Genomic DNA, 26,847 nt, shown 5'->3' with positions numbered 1-26,847 from the left:
CCAAACCAAACCAATAATTTTCCATAAAACTTTTACATGTAGCATGAGGAGAACCTTTCTAAACTTTATATTTTCCATCACAATGTATCATCCTTCAAGCAAAAGTAATCAATAAAAAGACCTTAAATATTACATCTTTAACCAGTCATGCATTGATATACATTAAGGATGCTTCCATGTCTTGATTATTGTAAACAGTGCTGCTATAAACACTGATGTGCATGTATCTTGTTGAATTAAGAGTTTACAATGGAATACCACTCAACTATAAAAAAGAATGCAATTTGCAGTCATATGGATGGACCTAGAGATTATCATACCAAGTGAAGTTAGTGAAACAGAGAAAGACAGATCAAATGATCATGTATATTTGGAATCTAAAATATGATACAAATGAACTTACTTACAAAGTAGAAAGAGACTCACAGACGTGGAAAACAAATTTACAGTTACCCAAGGGAACAGGGTAGGGGAAAGATAAATTAGGAGTTTGGGATTAGCAGAAACAGATTACTATACAGAAAATAAACAACAAAGTCCTACTGTGTAGCACAAACTATATTCAATATTTTGTAATAACATATAATGGAAAAGAAAATGAATATATATGTATGTGTGTGTGTATATATATACATATATATATATATATATAACTGAATCACTTTGCTATACGTCAGAAACTAACATAAGTTAGAAAAGAAAAGAAAGATAGTGCTAAGTCATGTCCAACTCTTGACCTATGGACTGATGGACTACAGACCTATGGACTGTAGTCTGCCAGGCTCCTCTGTCCATGGGATTTTCTAAGCAAGAATACTGGAGTGGGTTGCCATTTCCTTCTCCAGGGGGTCTTCCTGACCCATGAATTGAACCCAGGTCTGCAGCATTGCAGGCAGTCTTTACTGACTGAGCTAGGCAGGAACAACATAAGTTAACTATATCTCAAAAAAAGAAAACTCAAAAAGACCTTAAAAAATTTTGCTCCCAAGGCAGTAATTTATGCTCTGTGCAAAGTCATATTTGAACATGAGTGGTATCAGTAATTCAAAATAAAAATTCAATGTGCAAAAGCAAGTGAACTCTAGTTGGATTCATGGATCACACACAAATCCACACACGTGGGTTATGTGTGTGTATACTTATATACACATATGTATACTCACACACACATACTCAGCTAGAGTTCCTATTAGTATCAGAGCTGTCGGTATATTAATAGTCAATAATCCTACATAAATTAAATAGATGGTGACACAGAGTATTTTTTTTAATAATCATTTTAGAGATGCATATAAGCCAGCGGGTACTATAAGAATATCAGTGAGAATCAATTATGCCCTGTAATTTGCATTACATTTCCTTCAGTTCTCCAGTGTAAACAAGTCTTCTCCCAAATAGCCCTATTAGTAAATGAAATATTTACCACATTGATAAATTTGCCACAAAATTTTCTGACCAAAAAATGTTTTTCTAATGTAGAAAACTTCATTTCACAAGGCTTTTATTTCATATCCTTGGTTAAGGTTCACATAGAATGGTGGCCTTTAACTAGTTTAATAGGCACGTTTTCTACTGACATCTTTTAAGGTTTTATATTTTAAAAAATCAGCATAAATACAGGACCTCTAAGTTGGTTGTTTTTCTTTGAAAAGTATAAATCAAGCTCCGGAAGCTCTAGAAAACAAAGACATCGCTTTAAATTCTGCTTTTAAAACTGACCCTGAAAATGAGTCTTTAGATCTTTGTATCTTTTAAGGTGGGGGCTGACCTTGGGCCTTCTTAGCTTACCAAAGGCAGATGACAGTGCCCCTCTGCTGAGAAGAGTGCCACTCTGTTGTGAAGATTATAATAAATGGGAAGCATTTGACATGGTACCCTCTGCATCATAAAGTACACCATATGTATTTACAGAATTAATAAAGAAATAAAGCTATTGGTGGGGGTATTACAGACTCTATAATCAAAATAGATAACCAACAAGGACCTACTGTATAGCACATGGAACTCTACTCAATATTATGTGACAGCCTGGATGGGAGGGGAGTCTGGGGGAGAAGGGATACATGCATATGTATGGCTGAGTCCCTTCACCTGAAACCAGTAAACCATTGTTATTCGGCTATACCCCAATACAAAATAAAAAGTTTAAAGTTAGGGGGAAAAAAAAAAAGAAAGTCCCTGAATTCAAAATCATTTGCCACTAGTCATGTGACCTTGGGAGGTATTACTCAATATGTCCAAGATACGGAGTCCTAATCTACAAAAGAGGGATAACAAGATGACCTGGCTCCCAGGATTGCTGCAAGATTCAATGAGATAGTGCCTATATTAGAACACTACTTAGCCATCCATCCTCTTATTATTTCTACTGTATTAATTTCTTTAGCCTATTGGAGGTGATAGAGGGGCAGTCAGATGTGCCCAAACAATTCTGGGAAACCAAAAATTCTCCCTCTACAAGAAGTTTAAAGTTAAATTTTGTTTTTAATTCAGCAAGTTAGTAAGAGTATTTGATGCCCATCTGTGTCCACATGTACAAAGAAATACAAAGCAGTCATGGAAAGGTGGACTTGATAAGCATATGCTACTCTCTTCTCAAGCAAAAGTCAAATGTTCCTATGCCATGCTGTACGAAGTTCTGAAATAGTCTGAGTGAGGAAAGTTGGTTGTCATATATAACACGGGCATATATGAAAACACCAAACCCCCAAGCATTACATAGACACGTTCTGTGTAATGTTTGTTTCAACAAAATGGCATCATCCGTGATACTGAATTAACATTCCAGTTTCAACTTTAATGGCTTTTTAGTTTGCTGGTGTGGGTTTAAAATTACTTTGCCTTTGTGAGCCATGGGTTATAAGAAAGACTTAACTAGTTTCATATTTTCCATGTTGTAACTAAAAGGCTAGAATTTAAATCTTCAGTGAAAGAGCCCCCTTTTAAAGTTTCAAGCTTGAGTAAGTGTTTTTAGGAAATGCATCAATGAATTCATCAGATCACTCACAAAATTATACCCAAACATCTTTACCAATCTCTGATAGATGAAAAAGCAAAGAACTGGGAAAATTAAATGAGATGATGCATGAGAAATGCTCTATATGGTACCTGTCTCCTGTTCTTAATAAAGTTTTGTCATTATCATTATATTACGATCATTAGTATAATCACCAGTCATCATTACCTATAGACACATCTATTCATCTTCTACTGTAAGAAGGAAACCTGGGTGCTATTTGCATTAAGTAGCCAAATTGGCAATAAATGTTCATTTTATCTTTCCTATTTTAGATAATCACTGTTTTCTGGTACATTGGCCACTCTGCTGTTCTAAGTATGTTCAAACTGGGAAAAACCAATGAGTGAGTAGCATTTTATTCTACTTGCTAATAGTGGAGTCATAATCTTAGAATAAATATTAAGTGAATGAATCAGAGATTTCAGAATCTTCAAATTGACTAAAATGGAAATTTGTAAAGGAAGATGCTATCAAACCAGAAATTAAAACAAGATTGAAATAAGTCCCTCTAGTAAAGGAAATCATCAGTATAAGGACATCCAAAAATGTCTGTTTCTGTTACACTAAAGCCTTCTATCAGAGTGCCATCTGAAAACCTGGAAAAATCATTATCTTTTAACTTCCTCTAAAATTCAACAGAAAAAAAAATTTAGAACAAATTGCAAACATCTATTGTGTTTTAAAAGAAAAGTAACATTTGTTATCACTAACATTGATTCTCCTTCTATAAAGAAGAAACTTTGCAAAATTCTAGACACTGAATCAAATCTGTGGCCACTGCAAGGGAGATTCTCATTGGTTATCAAGTTCAAGACAGATTAGGCTGCATTCAGAGAACACAAAAGTCGGATACAAGTTTTGTACCAGGAGACATCCATACCATGACATATATACTTCACTACTCACAAACTGTTCTTGCACATAGAATACATTACATTCCTTTTGCATTTCCCCTTGACATGAAAACACAGTTTTCAAAAGATGTGCTTTCCAAGACCCACTTTATGCTTTCTAAGACCCACTCAAGATGCACTCTGGGCCCCAGAACCCTCCAGATTAACTAAAAGGATTCTCAGAGCTGAAGGAATTGTCCAGGTCGTCTTAAGCTCCCTGACTTGGGCGAACACTACACTTCCTCAGTTCAGACATGGATGATGCTCCCAAGGGTCCTGGAGACGCAGAGCGTGGCAGGGCGCTGACAATGAGGGGCAAACACACCAAGACTTCATAAAGGGTGATGGAAAATCACTGCCTCTAAATTAATATCATTTACAGTAGGATTGGAGAAGCACACGTGTAATCATAATGAATGAATGTAAAAGAGGTGTTTTACTGCTTATGTACGTGTGCCCAATAAACAGTGTTGGGTCAGCCAGCTAACCTAACCACTTAGGAGAAAATAAAGCTTGATCCTCCCAAAAAAATTTTGTACATGGAAATTGGCAATGCTCACATACAAATGAGACAGAGAATTATTAATGGATTTCTTGATTCATTAACGTCTTGGAAAAAAAGAGGAGTTTCTGCACTTCAGCAATAGGAAAGGAAGAGCATTGAGGAAGGAGTTATGGAAAGATAGGTGTAGGTAGTAGAGGCCATCGCTGGTGACTGACTGGGCCAGTGGGCTAAGGGAGTGGAATGATGTTACTGCTGGCTTCAGGTCACAGTGCTTCCTGATCTTACCTGCCTGCCTCACCTCTGAGCTCCCCGCCTTTCCTCACATCTCATACCTCAGCTACACAAAATTCCCCCTTCCAGTACAGTAAGTCCCCTACAGGCGAACATGTTCTGTTCTGAGAGTGCAATTGTAGATCCAATTTGTTCATAAGTCCAACAAAGTCAGACTGGGTACTCAAACTAACACAATAGCTATATAGTACTATATTGTGATAGGTTTTTAATACTTTTCACACAAATATTACATAAACAGCAAACAAAAAATAAAGAAAACATTTTTAATCTTACAGTACAGTATCTTGAAAAGTACAGTAGTACAGTATAACAGTTGACGCATCTTAACAATACCAGCTGTATCATCCCTGCTTTTACACTTGCTTCTAGACATCCTGGGCTTGAAATAAAGATACTGTATTACAGTACTGTATCCAGTGTGGTACAGCAAAGTACACAAACGCATAGCCACTTGCAGAGGATGCATGCACATGACACTGTCCACCAGACACGTGAACCAATATATGTAACTGGCATTACATATGAACACAGGTTTGCATCTTTGAAAGCACGCAACTTGAAGGTTTGCATGTAGGGAATTGACTGTACTGTGTTCTTTCAAGGACTCATGCATTTGCACATGGAGTTTTTTTTATCTGAAATACCTTTCTGCAGTGGAAGAACCCCTACTTATCGTTCCAGACCCTAGGAAAACATTCCCATACATCCACAGCTTTCTGTACCCTTCCCCCGCTTTCATCCCATAAAAATGCCTCCAAAGCCCACTGCTCACTCTTCCCTTGTGTGCATGCTTATTTCCCACAGGACTGAGCACCAAATCTGGGTTAATTTAGAATGGGGCATTTCCTCTAGACATTCATTCATCAGTCTGCCACATACGAATCAGAATAAAGCCCACCTTGAGCTGCAATGATTTGTTTACCTGGTTTTACTAGTGGACCTTCAGTTCCTTAAGCCTATAGCAATATTTCTTATTTATCTTGGCATCTAGCAACATGGTAAGTGCTCAACAACTATTTGCAAAATAAATAATGAAAATAGTCTAACATTTAGCTACTTATATTAAGATTCCTTCTCACACATAATTTTCAGCTTTTATGTTGTATTTTTTTTCAGTTGAGACTTGGCTTAATTTCTCAAAGTAAAGATGTAGTTCAAAAATAATTCACCTCTTCCTTCTCCTCCATAGGTGAAGATGAGCCATATTTCTCATCTACATTCCCTTGTTCTCTAAGCACTCTTCCTATTCCTTTCTTTAACTTCTCCATTAATTCTTAAAATATGGCAAAATAGCCAGAAGATAATACTTTTACAATAGAGGCACAGTAAAAGGTTTACATTATTTCCCATCTTGTGTGAGTCAAAGTCTAGCTTGTATAAAATCAAATACATATTTAGCTGAATTTGATTATTTGTTGTTCTATCACTATGAACAAAGCTAGTGGAGGTGATGGAATTCCAGTTGAGCTATTTCATATCCTCAAAGATGATGCTGTGAAAGTGCTGCATTCAATATGCCAACAAATTGGGAAAACTCATCAGTGGCCACAAGACTGGGAAAGGTTGGTTTTCATTCCAATCCCAAAGAATGGAAATGCCAAAGAATGTTCAAACTACCATACAATTGCATTCATTTCATTTCAGTTCAGTTCAGTTCAGTCGCTCAGTCGCGTCTGACTCTTTGCAACCCCATGAATCACAGCATGCCAGGCCTCCCTGTCCAGAACCAACTCCCGGAGTTTACTCAAACTCATGCCCATCGAGTCGGTGATGCCATCCAGCCATCTCATCCTCTGTGGTCCCCTTCTCCTCCTGCCCCCAACCCCTCCCAGCATCAGGGTCTTTCCCAATGAGCCAAATCTTTGCATGAGGTGGCCAAAGTATTGGAGTTTCAGCTTCAGCATCAGTCCTTCCAATGAACACCCAGGACTGATCTCCTTTAGGATGGACTGGTTGGATCTCCTTGCAGTCCAAGGGACTCTCAAGAGTCTTCTCCAACACCACAGTTCAAAAGCATCATTCATATGCTAGCAAATAATGCTCAAAATTCTCCAAGACAGGCTTTAACAGTATGTGAACCAAGAACTTCCAGATGTTCAAGCTGGATTTAGAAAAGGCAGAGTAACCAGAGATCAAATTGTCAACATCCATTGAATGATAGAAAAGGCAAGAGAATTCCAGGCAATTCCTTCTTGAATTGAAGGAACTGAAGGCTGCTTCATTGACTACGCTAAAGCCTTTGACTGTATGGATCACAACAAACTGTGGAAAATTTTTCAAGTGATGCGAATACCAGACCACCTGACCTGCCTCTTGAGAAACCTGTATGCAGGTCAAGAAGCAGCAATTAGAATTGGACATGGAACAACAACAGGTTCCACACTGGGAAAGGAATATGTCATGGCTATATACTGTCACCCTGCTTATTTAGTTTCTATGTAGCATCAAGCAAAATGCCGGGCTGGAAGAAGCACAAGCTGGAATCAAGATTGCAGGGAGAAATATCAATAACCTCAGATATGCAGATGACACCACCCTTATGGCAGAAAGTGAAGAGGAACTACAGAGCCTCTTGATGAAAGTGAAAGAGGAGAGTGAAAAAGTTGGCTTAAAGCTCAACATTCAGAAAACTAAGATCATGGCATCCGGTCCCATCACTTCGTGGGAAATAGATGTAAAAACAATGGAAACAATGGCAGATTTTATTTTCTTGGGCTCCAAAATCACTGCAGATGATGACTGCAGCCATGAAATTAAAAGACGCTTGCTCCTTGGAAGAAAAGCTATAACCAACCGAGGCAGTGTATTAAAAAGCAGAGATGTTACTTTGCCGACAAAGGTGCTTATAGGGCAAAGCTATGATTTTTTCTAGTAGTCGTGTATGGATGTGAGAGTTGGACCATAAAGAAAGCTGAGCACCGAAGAATTGATGCTTTTGAACTGTGGTGTTGGAGAAGACTCTTGAAAGTCCCTTGAACTGCAAGCAGAACAAACCAGTCAATCCTAAAGGAAATCAATTCTGAATATTCATTGGAGGGACTGATGCTGAGACTGAAGCTCCAATACTCTGGCCACTTGATTCAAAAAGCCAACTCATTAGAAAAGACCCTGATGCTGGGAAAGATTGAAGGCAGGAAAAGAAGGGGACAACAGAGACTGAGATGGTTGGATGGCATCACTGACTCAATGGATAGGAGTTTAAGAAAACTCTGGGAAATGGTGAAGCACAGGGAAGCCTGGCGTGTTGCAGTCCATGGGATCGCAAAGAGTTGGACATGACTAAGCAACTGAATAACTGCAGAACAACATAGCTGTGTGTTTCCCCTGATGCAAATTATCTTGCTTTTTAATAGATCACGGCTTTAAATCCCATACTCCCAATAAATATTTCTTTTTTTCCCTTTGTAGGATCAATTTACTTAATAAAAAAAAAGATGCTCTGGTTAATGGCTTAAAGTGGAAAAGATTCCTAATTCCAGTTTTGTTATTAAATCAGAGGCAAGACGTTGCATCCTTAAGGAAAACCTCTGTCAACCAGATCACATCCCCAAACCACAGCCCTGCACTGTTTAGCGATGCCCTAAGATCAAGACTTTAACTCTTGCAGACACAGCAGATAATCTTTTTAAAATGTGAATTATGTTTTTCCAGAGTAAATGTGTCATGTGATCACAGAGATTTAAATGATCTTTAAAAACTGGCTCATTAGTTTAGATGTAATAAAAAATAAACTTTTAGCGAAGGGAAACACGGAGTCAAAAAAACGATCTTCCTACATCTAACATATAAACTGATGTTCTCTAGCACGAATTTACCCAGGGTCTAATTCAGGGACTCTGAGGAGTTCTCAGTGACTAGTGACAGATACAGATTCCTCAGGGCTAATATTCAGAAGAGAAGGAATATTCTGGTAATTAATTTACCAGAAGGTGGAAGAAAGACAAGGCCCTGAAGGCAAAGGAAAAAACCCAAAAGACACTTGCTCTAAGGCCAAAGAGAAATGAGCCATGAATTTCGAAGGTCACTACCTGAAATCTAACACAGGCCCAGAGGCCTTGAAAGGGTATTCTAAAAACCTCGAATAACACCGGAATACAGAAATCTTTTCATTTCCTATTTAATAAGGCAACTTGAAATATCCCATTCCTATTCAAAAAGAAATTAAAATTACACAGAAGTTACATTAAAACACAAGTTTACAATGCAAATTGGTTTTTATTCTAAAGATGTCTCACTTTCTAAATTTTCAAGTTGTCAGGCAGTACCTTACAAATGTCATAATCAGGTCTTTCAAAAATTAATAGCACAAGACAACAAAGGAAAAGGAAATACTTAAAAAATAGTCTGACACCTTTGATTATAGAAGAATAGGGAAAGAAATTACCAAAAGTTTTGAGAGTTTAAAAAGTTGTTCTGTTCATAGAGTTTAAAAAGTTATTCTATTCATAAGACTTACAGCTTATCTGTAAAATCATGCTCATGCTAACATTTAACTCAATGACCAACATAATTTATGTATTATACAGTAAATTGAGAAAGGTACATTTCTCCTACACACCATCAGTTCAGATAATTAAGCACCTAAGATATACCACAACCTGTTAATACCAAGAAAGGTATTTAACGATATTCAAAAGGGTCATGCCTCATATCTAAATCAGATTTCCAGTACTGCACAGATTTCCCATCAGCTCAGCACCCACAGGAAGATCCCATGGTGTAGGAAATGGCAACCCACTCCAGTATTCTTGCTGGAAAATTCCATGGGCAGAGGAGCCTGGTGGGCTACAGTCCATGAAGTCGCAAAGAGCTGAACACAGCTGACCGACTGAGCTAGCACACACACAGTACTCACCAACTTCTGAAAAGCACCGCTAAGCCTACTTCGGTGACTTTTTAAAATATTCCTTCCACCTTGAATCTCTTCTTATCTCCCAAGCAAGCAGCCCACTAAGCAGCTTTGTGATCAAGGGGAAGTGACCGAGCTCTGAGTCTTAGGCTCCTCGTTGAGAAAAGGCTGTTTTGAGTCTTCGCATACACAAAGAGATGAGCAGGACTTCTTACAGACCACTGGAATCATTTACACTTCCTCTCATCATCAGATCCAGCCTAGGTCAGGATAAACTCTCTTTCTCTAGATTCTTTTAACTCTCACAATTTAGCATGTAACTGGTTTTAAATTATCTACTTAAACTAGTAATTCTCCCTAATATATTTATTCCATTAGGATAGGTCCATTTTACATCCTAAAAGCATTTGACAAAGTCCTAGTAAAGATAAATATTCACTGAAGCCCAGAATGGAGCCATTTAAAATATCTTTTAAGCAAACAGCTTATACCTAGATACCAAAATTTACTTTTAGGGAACATTTTAATATTATAAGGAATGTCTCATGAACGGTCTATTTTTTAAAGTTATTTACAAACCAGTTGTAATATTTCAGTTGCTAAGATGTCTTTTTCAAATTGCAATATTATAAATCTTACTTCTTAGATTATTCTCCAGAAGCAAATTTTCTCCATTCTATGAGTAAAGCACAATATTCACTGTACTATTTCACCCACCATGTGTAACAATGCTTCCTGGTGAAAATACCATCTAATTTCAGGATGATTCATAAGACTTCCCTGCATAATGATTACGTTGCACTTGTAAAATTAATTATTTTCTATGCTACAATCTTCAGTACAAGTCAGCATGGCTAAATGGTTAGCTTAGTGGCTATGGAACCTGACATATAATTTAACATTAAGAGAATGAAATATATGTGAACAAAGTTTGCCAACAGTGAAACATTTCAGAATTGGGGTATTTCATCTGTTCAAAATACATAGCATATGCAGGTCAGAAAGTGAGAGGTGCATATTTTTTTCACTGCCATCTCTTTAAATAGCACCTTTTTCTATATCAGCTCCTCACATAACATAACCCAGTTCAAAATTAAGTTTACAGTCTGGCAAAAAAAAATCTTGCTGTGAACTATTTGCAAGCTTATTATAAAATCAAATGACTGATCCAAGTATTTTCTATGTATCATTATAAGGAACATAGCTACTTGAGGGGTTTTTGTTGTTGTTGTTAAGTTTTAAAAATGCAACCAAGGAAAAGAAAAATACTATCAATACCCATAGGCGAGAATGAGCGTCTTCTCTGAAGGGAAACATTTCAGCACCGGTGGAGGCATGGCTGGTCTGTACCACCTCGAAAGTTCTTTCCCACCCTGGTCTACGACCACAGGATTAGCATTGTTGTTCTTCACAGTGGACTAAACTAAAGGGCTGTAAAAATACTTTGAAGCAGCCTAAAAGCAAGTAACAATTTATGCTAACCCCAGCAGAAAAGAATGCTGATATAAAATTTCCTGCCCATGAACTTCCTAGGGGAGAAGTCCTAGAAAACACATGTGTTGTTGATCTGTTTGCAAAGCCATTTCTTCAATTAGTTCCTGGAGACACAGAAAGTATAATTAAGTAACTAAAGATAACATCCCCCAAGAAACTCATTTTAACATCAGGAGAAAGCCTACAGCACTACCTTGCCTAAATCTCATATTTATCATCCTTATCCACCTCTGCCCGAGGTGCTAATGAACAGACAAATTGTCAAAAGTGACATGACAATGAAAAGACTAAGAACCTGAAAAGAAAAGGCTTTGATCCAACAGAAACCTGAATAATCTACAGGTTAAGCACAAACACTGCTGTACCAGGAAAAAAAGGCAGACCGCATTGACCTGAGCAGAAAACAGCAAGAAAATACTTTTACAACACAGCTGAGAGGATCATGAATTATTGAGAGCTGGAAAAGACCTTAAAGATCATTTTATGGCAGAGGAAACTAAGACCCCAGAGATAAGTGACTCATTCAAGGTCACGAAGCTGGTTAGCTGCTGAACAAAAACCAGAATCCAGATCTCCTTCCTTTCAGGCCAAGATTTACTCACAAAGTCCCCACCTTCCTGAAGCTTGATTTCAATATATTCTCTCATTCCTCAAAGGTATGATCAATTTTAAGGCTGACTGAAAATATACACACACGCTATTGTCAAATGAGTTCAACCATGATTTTCTTTAAGGCAAACGGAACAGGCATAGATATTACAAAGTCAGCGTGAGCCATAATCACCTAAATTCAGTGTTTGGAAGACACACTCGGGTTGGTGCTATGACCAACTCCCCATGTTCAGATTTTTACCTGGGGGTGAGAAGGTATATATTTTTCTTTAGTTAGTTCCCCAGCTGCCTTTGCAGAGTTCAGCGGAGAGCAATTTTGCAGAAGTTAGAGAGCTGTCTCCAGCTGAGTTCACATATAATCTGCAGCCTGTCCAGGGTAGCCAGTAAGCAAATCAGCCATGAAGACTTTTGTCTGAAAAATTTAAATTACCAAATACCAACGGTACATGAATTGGTGCTAGCAGCTAGCATAAATGAAAACTGTAGATTTAATTCTCTGTGTACCTATTAGCCCCTGAGCCTTTTCTAATATCACTCAAAAGCAGTGCCTGAAAACTAGCAAGCAATATTGAAGACAGAATTCAACACCTTACTCAGAATTCTACAGATATCCATGCGGTGGATGTGGCAAAAGAAGTCACTGAGCTCAAACACAGCAGGAAAAGGAATTTTATATTTCTTTTGTTGCGCTTTCTTTGTTATTTTGCTCTCACAGAAGACTCAAAAGTACTAAATGATGACAGAATCACCAACACTTTAGGACATTCTTTTTGTGTCTTCATCTGTTGTCAAGCATCTGAGAAATGGCCAGAGAATCTCCCTATTTATCTGGTTTCTCCAAGCCATTATCAACACATTTCATAGAGAAGGAAGGGTACTGAGAATCCACGGAACACACACACACACACACACACGGAACACACACACACACATACACGGAACACACACACACACACGGAACACACACACACACACACACACACACACACACACCCCATCAGGGTCAACAGGCCACTCTTACTAGGTTATTGATCAGCTAAATAATTGTTCCATTTTGCCCTGACCCTTCAACCTTATCCAGCCAGCAAAACTTCAAATCTGGGATCAATACAGCAAAGCACCACCTCTCACCCAGATGCAGGAAGCTGAGAGTTCCTGGAAAAAATCCTGCAGCTATGTTTCTCCGTCAATGCATGCCTTGAGTCTTAACTGGGTAGCCAGTAGGCATGAATTTTTTGGTAACACTAGTTTCTCCCCCCTCCTCAGGGACCATACTGAACCTCCGTTAGACTCTCGCCCAACCAATGGGTGCCTTTACCTCCTACTCTCTGGGGAGTCGGAGCCGTCAGCATGGTTAAAATTCAAGTCCCCTCTCTTCTACCTTCTACCTTTCTTCTACCACCAGTGCGCCCCTAGAGGCTCAGACAGTAAAGAATCTGCCTGCAATTGACCCAGGTTCGATCCCTGGGTTAGGAAGATTCCTGGAGAAGGGAATGGCTACCCACTCCAGCATTCTTACCTGGGAAATCCCATGGACAGAGGAACCTGGTGGGATGCAGTCCATGGGGTCGCAAGAGTTGGACACGACTGAGCGACTAACACTATTATTTTCACTATCTCTAAGGTTATCAGCATTCATACCCATTCTGAATTCCAGTTGAAAGTCCTCTTCCTATTGGTGTCTATCCCTCCAATTGTTTCCTTGACCCTAATTTTACCTAGAGACAGGTCACGCTTCCTTCCTTTTTTTTCAACTACTCTTTTTTTTTATACTTTGCTGTACCCAGGCCATAAACTTACTCCAAAATGACCCTTTTTCTCTCCAGGCTAATTACCACACTTTTAGGCTCTACTTTGGCTGACCCTTTCTCCCACACCCCCTCCCACAATTCATGCATACACACAGACACATGTCCCCCTTAACTCAAACATCCTGAGAAAATACTCCGCTGCTCAGTCATCAAAGCTTTGCTTCTCCCTGTTTCTCTGAACAGGCTTGATTTTCCTTCTCAGGCTCCTCAGTTTCCCGCCTGTCCCCTGAAACACAATACCCTGGGGCCATCATTCCCAAGTCATGGTTCTCCTCACCCATCCTGAATGAATCCACCCATTACAGGCTGGTGGGCGCTCCTAGATCCGGACCTATTCGCCCAGACTTAACCTCTATCTTCAGAAAACCACGTTCAGTGACGTACTCGGCACTGACATGGCCATGTTCATGGACATCTCTATCTGATGAACTTTCTTCCTAGTTTGGTCCTGTACTTGCGATCCTTTTTCTCCCAGTACTCCTTGAATCCCTCCTGCATAATACTGTGTTTAGGACTTAATATGTACTTAATGGGCTGAATGAATGAACTAAGCAATTACTTCTAATATTATAATTTTCTATAAAATTAGCATTTGAGTCGTGAACTCATAGCATTATAGTTAAGGACATAGGACACAGGATATAAACTCCTACTGCACCCATATCTCAAAGGGGAATGAAAATATGATCCACCAGGAAGCATGTTTCCCACTGTATTATAAACTTGTTCTACAGACTAATGACATTTAGTGACCAGACTATAGGACCTTTGAGACCTCATTAATTTCTGCCTAACACAAGGGAGAAGAGGAGTTCAACTTTCTAGCAGGCAGAAACAGTGAGGCTAAATTTACTCTGGAACAACCTGGTCTGCCATTGAGAAGTTGATGCAATTAAGAACATGTGTTTATACATTTCTTAAAGAAAGGATTAATGGGGTTACTATTTTCTTAGCCTAATGAAGTAGCTTTTCAGTTCCAGAATTACCCGAAGGTCCCTTCCAACAGCAGAATTCCGTACTTCTCCAGTTATTGTTAAGCTTAAACAATTTCTCTCCTTCTGTTTAACTCCTTAAGTCTCCGGATCAAACTTTGCTAATTTCCTGATTTATTAAGCCTTCATTGTTCTTAAGTTAAAAGGTCCATTTACTTATCATTCAATCACGGTTGAGGCCTTTCATCTCCCACTGAGAACCGACTGTGTACACAACAAAAATCTTCAGAGCGGAATCAGGAACAGAAAAGAAGAGCAAATCTCCTGGATCAGCCTCACATCCTGTCAAAATCAGGACCCTATGAGCTCTGTGGGGGCATTGACCGCGGCTGTAAATAGTGTATGAATCTGGACAATTACAAATGTATGTTTTTGCTTTTTCGTTCATACACAAGCCCTACTAGGGGCTCGCCAAAAGTTGAATGGCTCCTTGTGTTCACTCCAGTTTCCCAGCCCATGCCCTCATCTCATTAGAATTTCTGTATCCTCTGGTCTCGCAGAGTTCCCTTTACCTTCTTTTGTATCAGACAAAAGATGGTAATTTACGTCTAATTAACGGAACTGAGTCATAATGAGTTCTCTTCTCTTAGACAGCATTTGAATGTCCAAAATAACCAGCGAGATTGGGCTTTTGAGACTCCCTCCAGCTTAAGGTTTTTCTAACACAATGCTCTTATTCAGGCCTTCTGCTTTGCATACAGTCAGAGGGCTGGAGGTTATCCACATTGTGAAATTCTTTGGCTAGCCATGCCCTGAGTGATTTCATGGCACGCAGGCTGATTTCATATTTTCTGCTGAGGAGCTCTGTTGAAACAGTCAAGCTTACGATGGCATCCTTTTTATGCTTCTTCCTTAGACTTTGAAATGCCAGCTTTTGCCAGTTGATGAACTTGATAGCATTCTTTATGAGATCAATTTCCTTGTGAAAGATACAAAAGACAGGATTAAAGAGAAGTCTGATGCAAAAGCACAGAAGGGCTTTGCATGTGAGTGAAGAGATGTGTGGGGAAGCATAAAGCCTTCTTCCCCACGCCATGAGGAGGGACAAAGATGAAATGGTATAAACACAAGCCTGCCTGAAGAAAATAGAGCACATGTTCTAATAGAAACAGTAACCGGGTTAAAGGACTAAAGGCATATTCTTGCTCTCTCACATGCCAGGGTATTTTAAACCACCCTCTATACGTGCCCGCATGCCAACACAAACAAACCACAAACTCATGCCCTCCTGTAATGATACCATTTGGACACAGTGAATTTCATTTAGTTTTTTGTTTGCTTGTTTTATTTTTTTTCTTTTGTTTTTTGTTTGCTTTTTAAAATTTTTATTTTCTATTGGGCTACAGTTGATTAGCAATGTTGTGATAGTTTCATGTGGATAGCAAAGCGACTCAGCCATACATATGCATGTATCCATTCTCCCCCCAAACTCCCCTCCTATCCAGGCGGCCACGTAACATGGGACAGGGTTCTGTGTACTATATAGCAGGTCCTAGTAAGTTAAGCATTTAAAGTATAGCAATGTTGGACACAATGAGTTTTTATTCCTGGGACTGGCTTCATCCATTTTTTTTTTATTACATTGGATTAAAAACCAAAAAAAAAAATAAACCCACAACTTTCTACACCTCAAATACCTCAATACCAAATATATTAAAATATATTCCTTGGATATAAGATTGTTATATTTTAAAAAGTGTGGTACTTCCCTGGTTAAGACTCTTTGTTCCCAAGTGGAGGGGACATGGTTGAGGAATCAAGATCCCACATGGCACATGGTGTGGCCTTAAAAAAAAATAGTAAAATAATGTAAAAAAAAAGTGTGGCAAGACCACTTAACCATTATCCCCTTCTACTGAAATACATGTTCTCTGCTGTTCCAATCTTAAAAACAATAAGAAAACAGAACAAAAAATAATGTTGACTTCCAAAAATAATCCAGACTTTCATCATGGGAGCCATGGGGCAGGGAAATTATAGCTGGGTTACAAAAGAAGGACAGGGCAAATGCAGGCTAGTGATTTTTTATTGTTTGTCTCCTCATCTTTTCCCCCATCTCAGAGAGAATAGAATGCAAAATTGACAAACACAAGCTTCTCAACAGATGCATTTAATTTAACAAATGGAAAGACAATTCTTTGGTAACTAGGTTCCCTGGTGAAAATGTTAAACTAGACAGTAAGCCAGAGAAAATGAACTACTTTGATCAATTAGGCTTAATGGGTGAGAAGCAACTAACTTACACAGCTAAGTTGACAAAAACAGGTTAAAGAAAAAAGACTTTCATATGAAATTAAAGTATAATGTTTTTTCTTTTCTGGGGAGTGGGGTGAGGGTAGACTGGTACTCAGAAAATGAACGACATTTTTGAGTATATAAGCAAAAATCACTATAGGCATTTTAAAGCAACTGCCTTTACCCACTGAGTCTGAAGATCTAGTATCAGAAATATGACATGTAAGCCCTGGACATGCAAATGGGTTTGGGAGTTAATTTATAAATCTGACTCATGAACCACAGCTTTTATTTCAAACTAAATTGGAAATCATGGAGATGTCTCCAAGCTAGCTCAGAGAATCCGTTCTAATTAATAGCACAGGGAATCTTATGTACTTGAAGGCAGGCAGATCCTGACAGTAATGGCAGAGGAAAGGTCCTTCTTGGGTGTAGGTCTATCCTAGAGGGGTCTGGTGAGCTGTAAAACTAAAAAAGCAAAGGGTTAGCCACACAGTCATATCCAAGTCTTTGCAATCTCATGGACTGTAGCCTTCCAGGCTCTTCTGTCCATGGAATTCTCCAGGCAAGAATACTAGAGTGGGTTGCCATTCTCTTCTTCAAAGGACCTTCTTGACGCAGGGATGGAACTCAGGTCTCCTGTATTACAGGCAGATTTGCTAAAGTAGCAGACAGAAAGTAAAGATTCCCAGCTCCAACAGCACCCCCAGTGGTGGGGAAGGGCTCCTAAGAGGTTGAGGGAGGTTTCCATGACAGCCACCTTCCCAGCAAGTCAAGTGTTTCTAAACTGGGGGCTGTCTGTACATACCAGAGATAACGAGGATACAAACAGTGTAAGTGCAAAGTGAGTGGAAGCAGAGTCTGTGTATTGTGAAAAAAAGCACGCGTTTCATGCTGGATGTCAGGTAAAGACTATGGGCAAACTCAAAGGAAAGCCAAGGCTGACTTTAAAAAAAATTAATACACAGATCGTTATCCTTACGTGTTAATTTATAAGAGTGACTCTAAAATAGCTTTATAAAGAAAAAAATTACTTAGTTATATATGTTGAAGCTGAAACTCCAATACTTTGGCCACCTGATGCGAAGAGCTGACTCATTTGAAAAGACTCTGATGCCTGGGAAAGATTGAAGGCAGGAGGAGAAGGGGACGACAGGGGATGAGATGGCTGGATGGCATCGCCGACTCAATGGGCATGAGTTTGAGTAAACTCCGGGAGTTGGTGATGGACAGGGAGGCCTGGCGTGCTGCAATTCATGGGATCGCAAAGAGTTGGACACGACTGAGCGACTGAACTGACTGACTGACTGATACCTATAACTGCTTTGTGTTTTTAAAGAAAGATTGGCGGAAGGCAGTTAGCTGAAATTACGATTAGTACTCTTACCAGGTCTTATTCTTAGAAATACAGTCAGCAACAAATATTGTGCTGGCACATAACACCTAACGTCGTATGACAGGTGCCAGGAATATAGCAGGCAGCAAGACGGAGCTCACGCCCGTCACCCTGGAGCGGTCCACACTTTAGATCCATGTTTGGCAGACAGAGAATCTTCAAATCCATGGCAAACTTTGCTTTTATAAACTTTTTGATTACACCCTTTTATTAAATCTTCAAGTCTTCAGTGATGAGAAGCTAATGTGTAGACAGCAACTTTCAAATTTGAATGCCATAGATAAAAGCATCTTGGAGATCGAGGCTGTTCCTTTCCTTTTTGAATATCAGTTCTAATGTTTCACTTATAACCTAAGTACACAAAAAAAACCTGACTCCCTCCTGCATATTAGTAATGCTCTTTTTTGCATGTGTTGACTAAGTAATGATAATGAAAGAACACAATAAATTCAGTATGCTTTAAAATGCCTGCATATAACACTTATCTCAATCATATCTAAATTAACCGGAAGAACAGTGGCAAATGTGTGGTGCTGTTAATAATATGGATTCATATACTGGGCAATAGTTCTGAGGCCCCTAAAAGAAAAGAACCAAAATCTCATCCAGTTTCTCAATGCTACCCTTGAAGGACAACTTGAGGGGCAGAAATGACGGAACCAGTTTGCCAAGGTGAACTGTCCCTCTAGCAGGATAACACTGAGGTCTACTAGCTTTCACCCAGGTAAGATCTATAAACTCTGTTTAGGTGCCACCCACAACCTTCTTTCCCAAGAGAACATTTCTCCTTTACCTACAAAATTCAAAATTCAACTCTGTATATATATTTGACTTCATTCCTGTACACTCTTAGAAATGCTCTAAAAGCTTTTCTCCTTCCAATCTTACGGTAGATAAGAACTTAAGGAAAGCTAAAATACAACTTCAGGGCAAAAAACAAATCTTCTTTTATTGTACTGTAGAATGTTGCATCTATCATGGCCTAAAAATATCCTGAAGTGAGTATAATATTTCTAATGCAACTTTCTGGTTTAGGAAAGAAAAAAAAAAGTCCTTTTATTTCTTTTCACTCTGCCTACAAGCAGAATATTGAGATAATAGAGATTAAGCCTTAAATTTCTACACCCAATAGTAGTAGAATCACAAGAGGACTGAAAAACCATTTGTCTCTACAAGGTAATATCCAATACGTTAGTCCTTTGGGCAGTTTACATTGATTTTGCATTCAATTGTATAGGTCAACTTTCCCATTTTTTCCCAGGACAAAGTTGTAAAAATGATAGAATCTAGATATATTCTGATATGAAGACACAAGAAGAAGGTAAACTTATGAGTACCATTTTCTGTAATACCTAGATGATTACAAAGAGGTTTATTTTTGTTTTGTTTTTCCTGTCAATACTAGAAATTGACACTAGGGATCATAAGCCAAATGGAGAGCAGAGGTGTTAAGATTGTACTTCTTTCTTCTCCCTCACCACCACCCCCTCAACTATTCTTAAATTACTTTGAGAAAAAGGAAAATGAAAAACGCCCCCTGAAACTTGACTGCCTTTCACCTAGTCTGTAACTAAGTGGGTTTAATTCCCTCTAGTTCAGTCAACCAGAGACTTTGTCCTTCAGTCTGTCTGGCAAATATTTCACAATCCTTCCAATGTGTTTTCGTAAAGTATTGAAGAAAAAAAAACTCATTAATCTAAATCACCAAAAAAGATAAAATAATATTTTGATGGGAATGAAGCAATTAATTCTAATGATTAACTCCAATTATTTTTCAAAGTATAGATTTCCTCAAGCTTCACAGAAAAAAAAGATACAGAAAAAAAAAGGTTTTAAAGAAAACCTACTGATCCGCTCTTTGAAGGAGCTGCCATTGGAAAATTAATTAACAAAATACCGACATGTATCTTCAGGTGGTCTTCCCTCCGGGTACGACTGGGTCTGGATCTCCTCTTATAAGGACACAGACCTCATCAGATTGGGGCTCACCCTGATGAACACAGGGCTTCTCAAATGGCAAAGAGTTTGCCTGCAATGCAGGAGACCGGAGTTCGATCCCTGGGTTGGGAAGACCTGGAGAAACGAATGGCAACCCACTCCAGTACTCTTGTCTGGAGAATCCCATGGACAGAGGAGCCTGGTGGGCTACAGTTTCTGGGGCTGCAGGAGTCAGACACGACTAAGGGACTCACACTCCCACTGATGACCTCACTTTGACTCAGTGGCCTCCTTTTGCCTTAATTACCTCTGGAAAGATCATATTTCCAAATACAGTCATTTTCTGATGTACTGTTGGGTTCAATGTATGTATTTGGAGGGACAAATTCAGCCCATAACTTCCCCACTAGCCAAAAATTAACTCTTCCTTTCTGAGTGCCTCTACACTGTCTAATTTTCTCAGCCCAGCATTGTTTATCTCCAAGACCGATGAAAGAAGATTGTGGGAAAGTCAGAGAAATTACTGGCCTTGACGCCAAACCAATAACCGTCAGAGTTAGTCGCGGTCTAACCTTAGCCTTTTCATAATTGAAGGAATGATTATTTTTGTGTATCAATTTGGGATAGTTATGATCAGATAAACATAAATATGTCAGAGGAACATTTGGACAAAGAAATTTTACTTGTTAGCACTCAGAAGCCCAGGGTAAGGCATTCAATCCAATGACCAAAATTCTTTTAATAGCCATATCTCAAGAAATTAGGAATAAAATGCTGATCAGAAGAGGGAAAAAAAAAAAACACAGAGAAATCCCGAAGCATGAAAACTGTAAAGCCTCACAAAAATTGAGCAGTTGTAAAATCCTAATATATAAATATTGTTTTTGTCAGAGACCATATTTTTAGGGAAAACCACAGGAAGACAAAAATCATAACCCAGGGGTGGCACCAAAATCACACTGCTAGTATTTATTTCTAACTTTATTTACATTCCAGGGAATGCATGAAATTACAGGAAAAGAATCACAGAAATCTCCACATCTTTCCCCTCATTTTAACAGTAAAGGATGAGATCCATTAAAAAGACCACCTGGAACTTCCCTGATGGTCCAGTGGTTAAGAAGCCACCTTGCAATGCAGGGGACACGGGTTCGATCCCCAGTTGAGGAACTAAGATCCTACATGCCACAGAGCAATGAAGCCTGCAAGCCACAACTGGAGAGTCCATGCACCACAACAAAAGGTCCCATATGCTGCAACTAAGACCTCATGCAGCCAAATAAACAAATAAATAAAAAAAAAAAACATTCCTGACAACCAGGTAGATGCATTCAATATTCAAGCTGAGGCCACCACCCTACATCTAAGTTGAATGCTCTTTCCAAAGACGACCAATGAATCTGAATGCTTTTCATGTTGTGGAACAGATCACTAATGTAGGTGGCCCTGAACCATCGCCTCTGTCATTCTGAAGGGGTTGTTCAGAAAGACAGTGACAAAAGGAGCTGTTCTCCTTTTTGTAAGTCACCACATTCACCTTTGAAAATACTGCTGATGAGGTACAAATCCCCTTCTCCAGAAAAAATACACAAACATACAAAATTCGGCATTTCGGAAAAATCAAATACTCCCCTACAAAATACTCAAGAAGTAAAACCTCTGACACAGATCAGAAACAAAGCCCAAGTTAGAAGATTTTAAGTGAAGCTTTTTGCCCCTGAGTCCTATCTTAATGGAAAGAGTTTCTATGTAATAGTGTAATAAGCTGAGAGTTCTAAGTTTTTGGAATTCAGTGAATAGATAATACAGAGTTTCAAAGGTTTCTTTCTGCCCTCTACTCCATTCTAATCCCATATGGAGGCTACTGTTGGCTGTGTGTGGTGTGATTAAGGAAAAAAATATGTCTTTAACTTTTAAAGTCTCAGCAAAGTTAAAGACAAAACATTTGATTGTTCTCAAAAACAATAAAACACTTGACAAAGTTCAGACAAAACATTGTGAAAAGTACTGACACTGCTGGCCAGTTGCATGATTAATATAATTTCCTTGACATATTTTATTTCGTTCCTTTATGTACTATATAACATATTGAAAAACTAAAACTCAAAACTCAGTAGCAATTTGTACAGGTATTTGTCACAAAGAGAACTATAACTAACCCCCCAGAGTAAACTTCAATCCCACTTTTTAAAAAAAGCAAAGAGCATACAGATATAAGAAATGCCGGTTCTCAGATCCAGGAAACATTCCTGGAGGAACATACAGAATGATGAGAGATGGGCAGCATATGAGCAGAGACTGTCCTTAGGGCCAGTTAAACACACTGTCACAGCTCATAAAAGAGCGAACCTAAGTTATTCTTGCATCTGATTAAAAACTCTTAGGCTCAAATATGCAAAGAGATGACTAAAGTTCATTATATTTCTTAAATATATTCTATATTTTTAAAATATTTTCCTTTCAGGAAAACAAAAAACAAAAAACAACCCTGGGGAAGGTCACAATCGTTTTGGAGTTCGGCTTCCCCAGTTATAAAAAGAAGTTTTAAATAGATGATTTCTAAGATCTCTGCCAGCTCTAAGGGCTACATTTCTAAGACTTCAAGGTTTTAACGGATGAGGTTGGGGACTTATAGCTGGCCTGGCCAATTTAACTAAAAGTTGATCAAGTTGGGAAAAATAAGCTTTGATGAATTTGTAACACGCTATTAAATAATTTTTCCAATAATTCTTGATCACTGCTGCTCTACAAAAGTGTCTCAGCTCATGTTTTTAGTGCTTACAGACCCTTTTAAGCTCTAAAACCAGACTTGTCAATTACCTAGAGACCCAGGTTTTCCCTCCGTAAATGGTCTGGCCAGACTTCAGGCACCAGAGCTTTCTCATCGTTACACGCTCTGTGTCCAATAAATCCTAGGACAGCACTCAGACATCCAATAAATACTTGCCCAATTAATGAACAGACTTAGGAGGCACTGCATTGCTATGTGTTAGGCGTGAGGAATCAAACAAAAGAATCTGACTATAGGGTTCTACCTCCCAAGAAGCATCCAGAAAAGAGAACACAGACACATAAAAAAGAATTACAATGTACTGAGATTAAGTTCCACAATGGAGAGAGTAGAGGGGACATAATGACAACACAGAGAAGGGATGAACGAACTGGTATGCGGCCTGAGAGGTGATTACTGTGAATAACTGCGTGCATACCAATGTCAGAAAACGAACTATTTGGGGAATTAAGCCCTTTGTACTAGCTACGCTTCTTTTACTGGTTATTACGAGGGTGGCTCAGACATGTTTTTATTCTTTAGTCTGGATCCAAATGAAAACCCAATAACATGAGGTGCAATTCCCCCTGTATTACTAGGTCTGTAAAGGTACACATTACAGAATTTAAATTTTACATACACAAAAAGCATATGGAATAAGCCCATAAAAAATGGAATGACCTTCACTGTGGTAAAGAAAAGGCTCCACTAGGCAACTATTTGGGCAAAAATTATGAATAACGATTTTACACAAGACAAAATTCCAACAGTATTAGGTCTGTCCCTAGCAGTAATCAAAGATTTATAAAATGAAGTAACCATGGGATTCTTTTTTTTTTTAAATAACATACATAACACACAATGAGGGGAAATTATTGCAAAGAATACTATTAATTAACAACACATTTTTGGAAAGCAGTATGAAAATAAGCGACAAAAGCAATAAAATAGCTTCAAGTAATTTCACTCCTAGGAATATAGGCTCTATAAATACCCCAAAAGAAATAAAAAAAGATAGAAGCATTAAATTGTTCATTTGTCATTATCTGTAATAAAAAGTGGAATGAAATCCAAAAGGATCAAATTAGGGAAAAACACTAACAAATTAAAATAGAGTGACACAATTTAATATTATGTATTCAATAATTTAGGATCTTAAAGGCACTGCAGATAGAAACCAAAAAATCTGACATCAGGAAAATGTACAAACTATGAAATGCCCATGTACTTTGTAAATAAGTTGTGTGTATGCTATGTCACTTCAGTTGTATCTGACTCTTTAGGACCCCATGGACTGTAGCCCATCAGGCTCCTCTGTCCATGGGATTTTCCAGACAAGAATACTGGAGTGTGTTGCCATTTCCTCCTCCAGGGGATCTTCCCAACCCAGGGATCAAAAACGTGTCTCCTGCACTGCAGGTGGATTTTTGCCGGCTGAGCTGTTGGTGGAGCCCAAGTAAGAAGTAAATAGCATAAATCAACATTTGTTCTTTTGTAGCAGCAATGCTTAAAATAAATGATAAGCTAGACACGCTCCCTACTCAAGACCGATCATATGCAGAATTAAAAATCTGCCAATGGAGTACAGACATGCAAATTTATAGCATTAGATAATTTTTCCTATGAACATAAGTCATCATTCAAAGTCTAGAGCACATGTCACCTCTTTCAGCCGCCAATTCTCACAGCAGAAAGTAACATTTACTCTGACCTCGGTATTTCCAGTACATTCTGTCAGGTTTCTCCTGAGGCTTTAAATCAGGATCTCCCTTGCTGCAGAGGGTCTCTGTGTACCGATTCTGATTTCCAGGGAGGGTGTGGGGGGGGTGGAAGAAGGCGGGAAAGGGGAAGGGAGGAAGGAGGGGGGCAGGAGGAGTGATACCCTTTCTAAGCTTACACACCTGCATCTACAAAGAACAGATGTGTGATTTTTGTTTCCTGAATTTTTATATCTCTAACAGAGTTAGAAGAAGGAAACCAGAGGGGCTGTAAATGGAGGTAAACAGTCCAAATTCTCCTCCTTACCTATGGATTACAACATTCAGAAGAAATCAAAGCTATAATTTGGTTCCTTTGTTCTTTTGGAAAGGAACTATTTAATTCATTAATTTCTTTGTACTGAAGTATAGTTGATTTACAATCTTGTGTAAGTTTCTGGTATACAGCAGAGTGATTCAGTTATACTTATATATATTCATTTTCATAATCTTTTCCATTACAGTTTACGGCAGGATATTGAATATAATTCCCTGTGCTATACAGTAGGACCTCATTGTTTATCCATTCTATATATAACAGTTTACATCTGCTAATCCCAGACTCCCAATCCATTCCCTCATCCCCCATTTGCTTCTTTTTAAAATCTTGAATTCACATTAAAATAGTCAAACCAGTCTCCAACTTTATCAATGCAAAGGGATGGTTAAACTAAAAAACCCTAAGGGCTCTTGCAAGTGCATTCTTATCTAATCGGAAATTCTCTCCATATCTAAAGTACACTGCATTGCTACTTAAATACATTAGAAAACAGTTGCTATAAAGGGCCACTGAAATAAAAGATAAAAATAACCTTTATAGTTTTTTCAAAATCCCATAAAGGTTTTCAAAATTTGATAAAAATGGATAGTTTTTTTATTGATTTCCTTTTATTTTGAAAAAAATACATTAGGAAAGATCACAAAGGAATCTTACATACAGCAAAATCCTCAATGTGCATATCCTGTGTTCCAAAATTTCATTTGCAGAAAATTTATCCTGAGAAAATAATCATGTACATGATAAAGATTAAGCTACAAGGATGTTTATTCCAGAATTGCATACATTAGCAAAAAGTTGGGGGAAGGTTAGTAAGTGCTTTATAAAAAGACTTATTAAATAAATTGACAGCCCATCTGTATACTGTATTGCTATACAGACAAAAAGATATTGAAGAATATTGAATGACACAGGAAAATATTCAAAATACACCATTAAGGAAAAACACACAAATGTACAGTGGAAGTCAATTTCTGGAAAAAAAAAAAAGTAATGTTGATTCTTGTTATTCTCTGTAGTTATATTCTATAAAATCATTTCAAACACTGAGTTAGTGAATATTTAATTATTCCTCCTAGGAGAAATTAGGAGTGAGGGCCCTATAAGTCTGTGGTCATATTATTGTCAACTAATCAATACATAACTTTGTTGTATGTGTGTTTCTGTTTAAAGACACTTATTAAATATATATATATATTGCTAATTCATTAATATGGAGCATACAGTCAACAGCATGAAAGGTATAGAGAAAGTTCTTAAAATATGAAGAAAAAAGTGCAAATGTTAGTTGCTCAGTCTTGTCTGACAGTGACCGCATAGACTGTAGCCCACCAGGTTCCTCTGTCCATGGAATTCTCCAGGCAAAAATACTGGAGTGGACAGTCATTTCTTTCTCCAGGGGATTTTCTTGACCCAAGGATGAAACCTGGGTCTTCTGCATTGCAGGCAGATTCCGTACCAACTGAGCCACCAGGGAAACCCCTAATCAAAATTAAACCCTATATTAAAGCCTAAATAAAGCTTATGACACACACATTTTCTCCAAAAGGCACATCCACAGCTTTCTTGCACTTAGGAACAGTTGACAGCACTTTGGTCCCATGCCTGCACTACAACAAAATCACCAACGCAAAGTACAACCAGCCAGACTGTAGAAAGGACACCCTTTAACAGGATGAGGACTGAGACAAAGCCGCGAGGCTTCGCTCAGTATCAGCAGGACAGTGACTCAAATTTGTGCCATGCTGTACTTGGCTGTGGGTGACCTTGAGGGGGCTGGGAGTACTGATTAAGGGGTCACAAATAAATTCTAGGGAGGAGATGAATTCACAAGTACAGAATCCATGAATAACAAGGATTGCCAGTCTATATACAAAGTCACAGGGGAGAGCCAGGTGGGTAAACTAGGAACCGAAGTCTCTCCAAGGTGGCAGCCAAGGAGGTCTTTCTGGAGGGATATTTACTTTCTTCTCTTTGCTCATCTGCTGTTTCAAGGTAAACTTAT

The 26,847-nt window shown here is 38.5% G+C and overlaps 1 protein-coding gene across 2 annotated transcripts in view; it reads right to left on the bottom strand.

Annotated features, from left to right (window-relative positions):
- Nucleotides 1–26,847, bottom strand: part of CDH2 (cadherin 2) — a 247,245-nt gene that overhangs the window by 127,336 nt on the left and 93,062 nt on the right. Inside the window, exon 1 of one of the 2 annotated variants that reach the window (XM_043889238.1) lies at nucleotides 10,839–10,857. The exons of the other annotated variant lie outside the window; for it this stretch is intronic. Within the exon in view, the coding sequence (XP_043745173.1) occupies nucleotides 10,839–10,842 (4 nt within the window). The 5' untranslated portion in view covers nucleotides 10,843–10,857. Of the gene's footprint in view, nucleotides 1–10,838; nucleotides 10,858–26,847 lie in introns of those variants that run through there. 2 annotated transcript variants of the gene reach the window in all.

The sequence above is a fragment of the Cervus elaphus genome, chromosome 27 (genome assembly GCF_910594005.1).
Source record: "Cervus elaphus chromosome 27, mCerEla1.1, whole genome shotgun sequence".
Classification (NCBI taxonomy): domain Eukaryota; kingdom Metazoa; phylum Chordata; class Mammalia; order Artiodactyla; family Cervidae; genus Cervus; species Cervus elaphus.
Note: the sequence above shows the minus strand (reverse complement) of the source record. Positions and strands in the feature narration are given on the sequence as shown.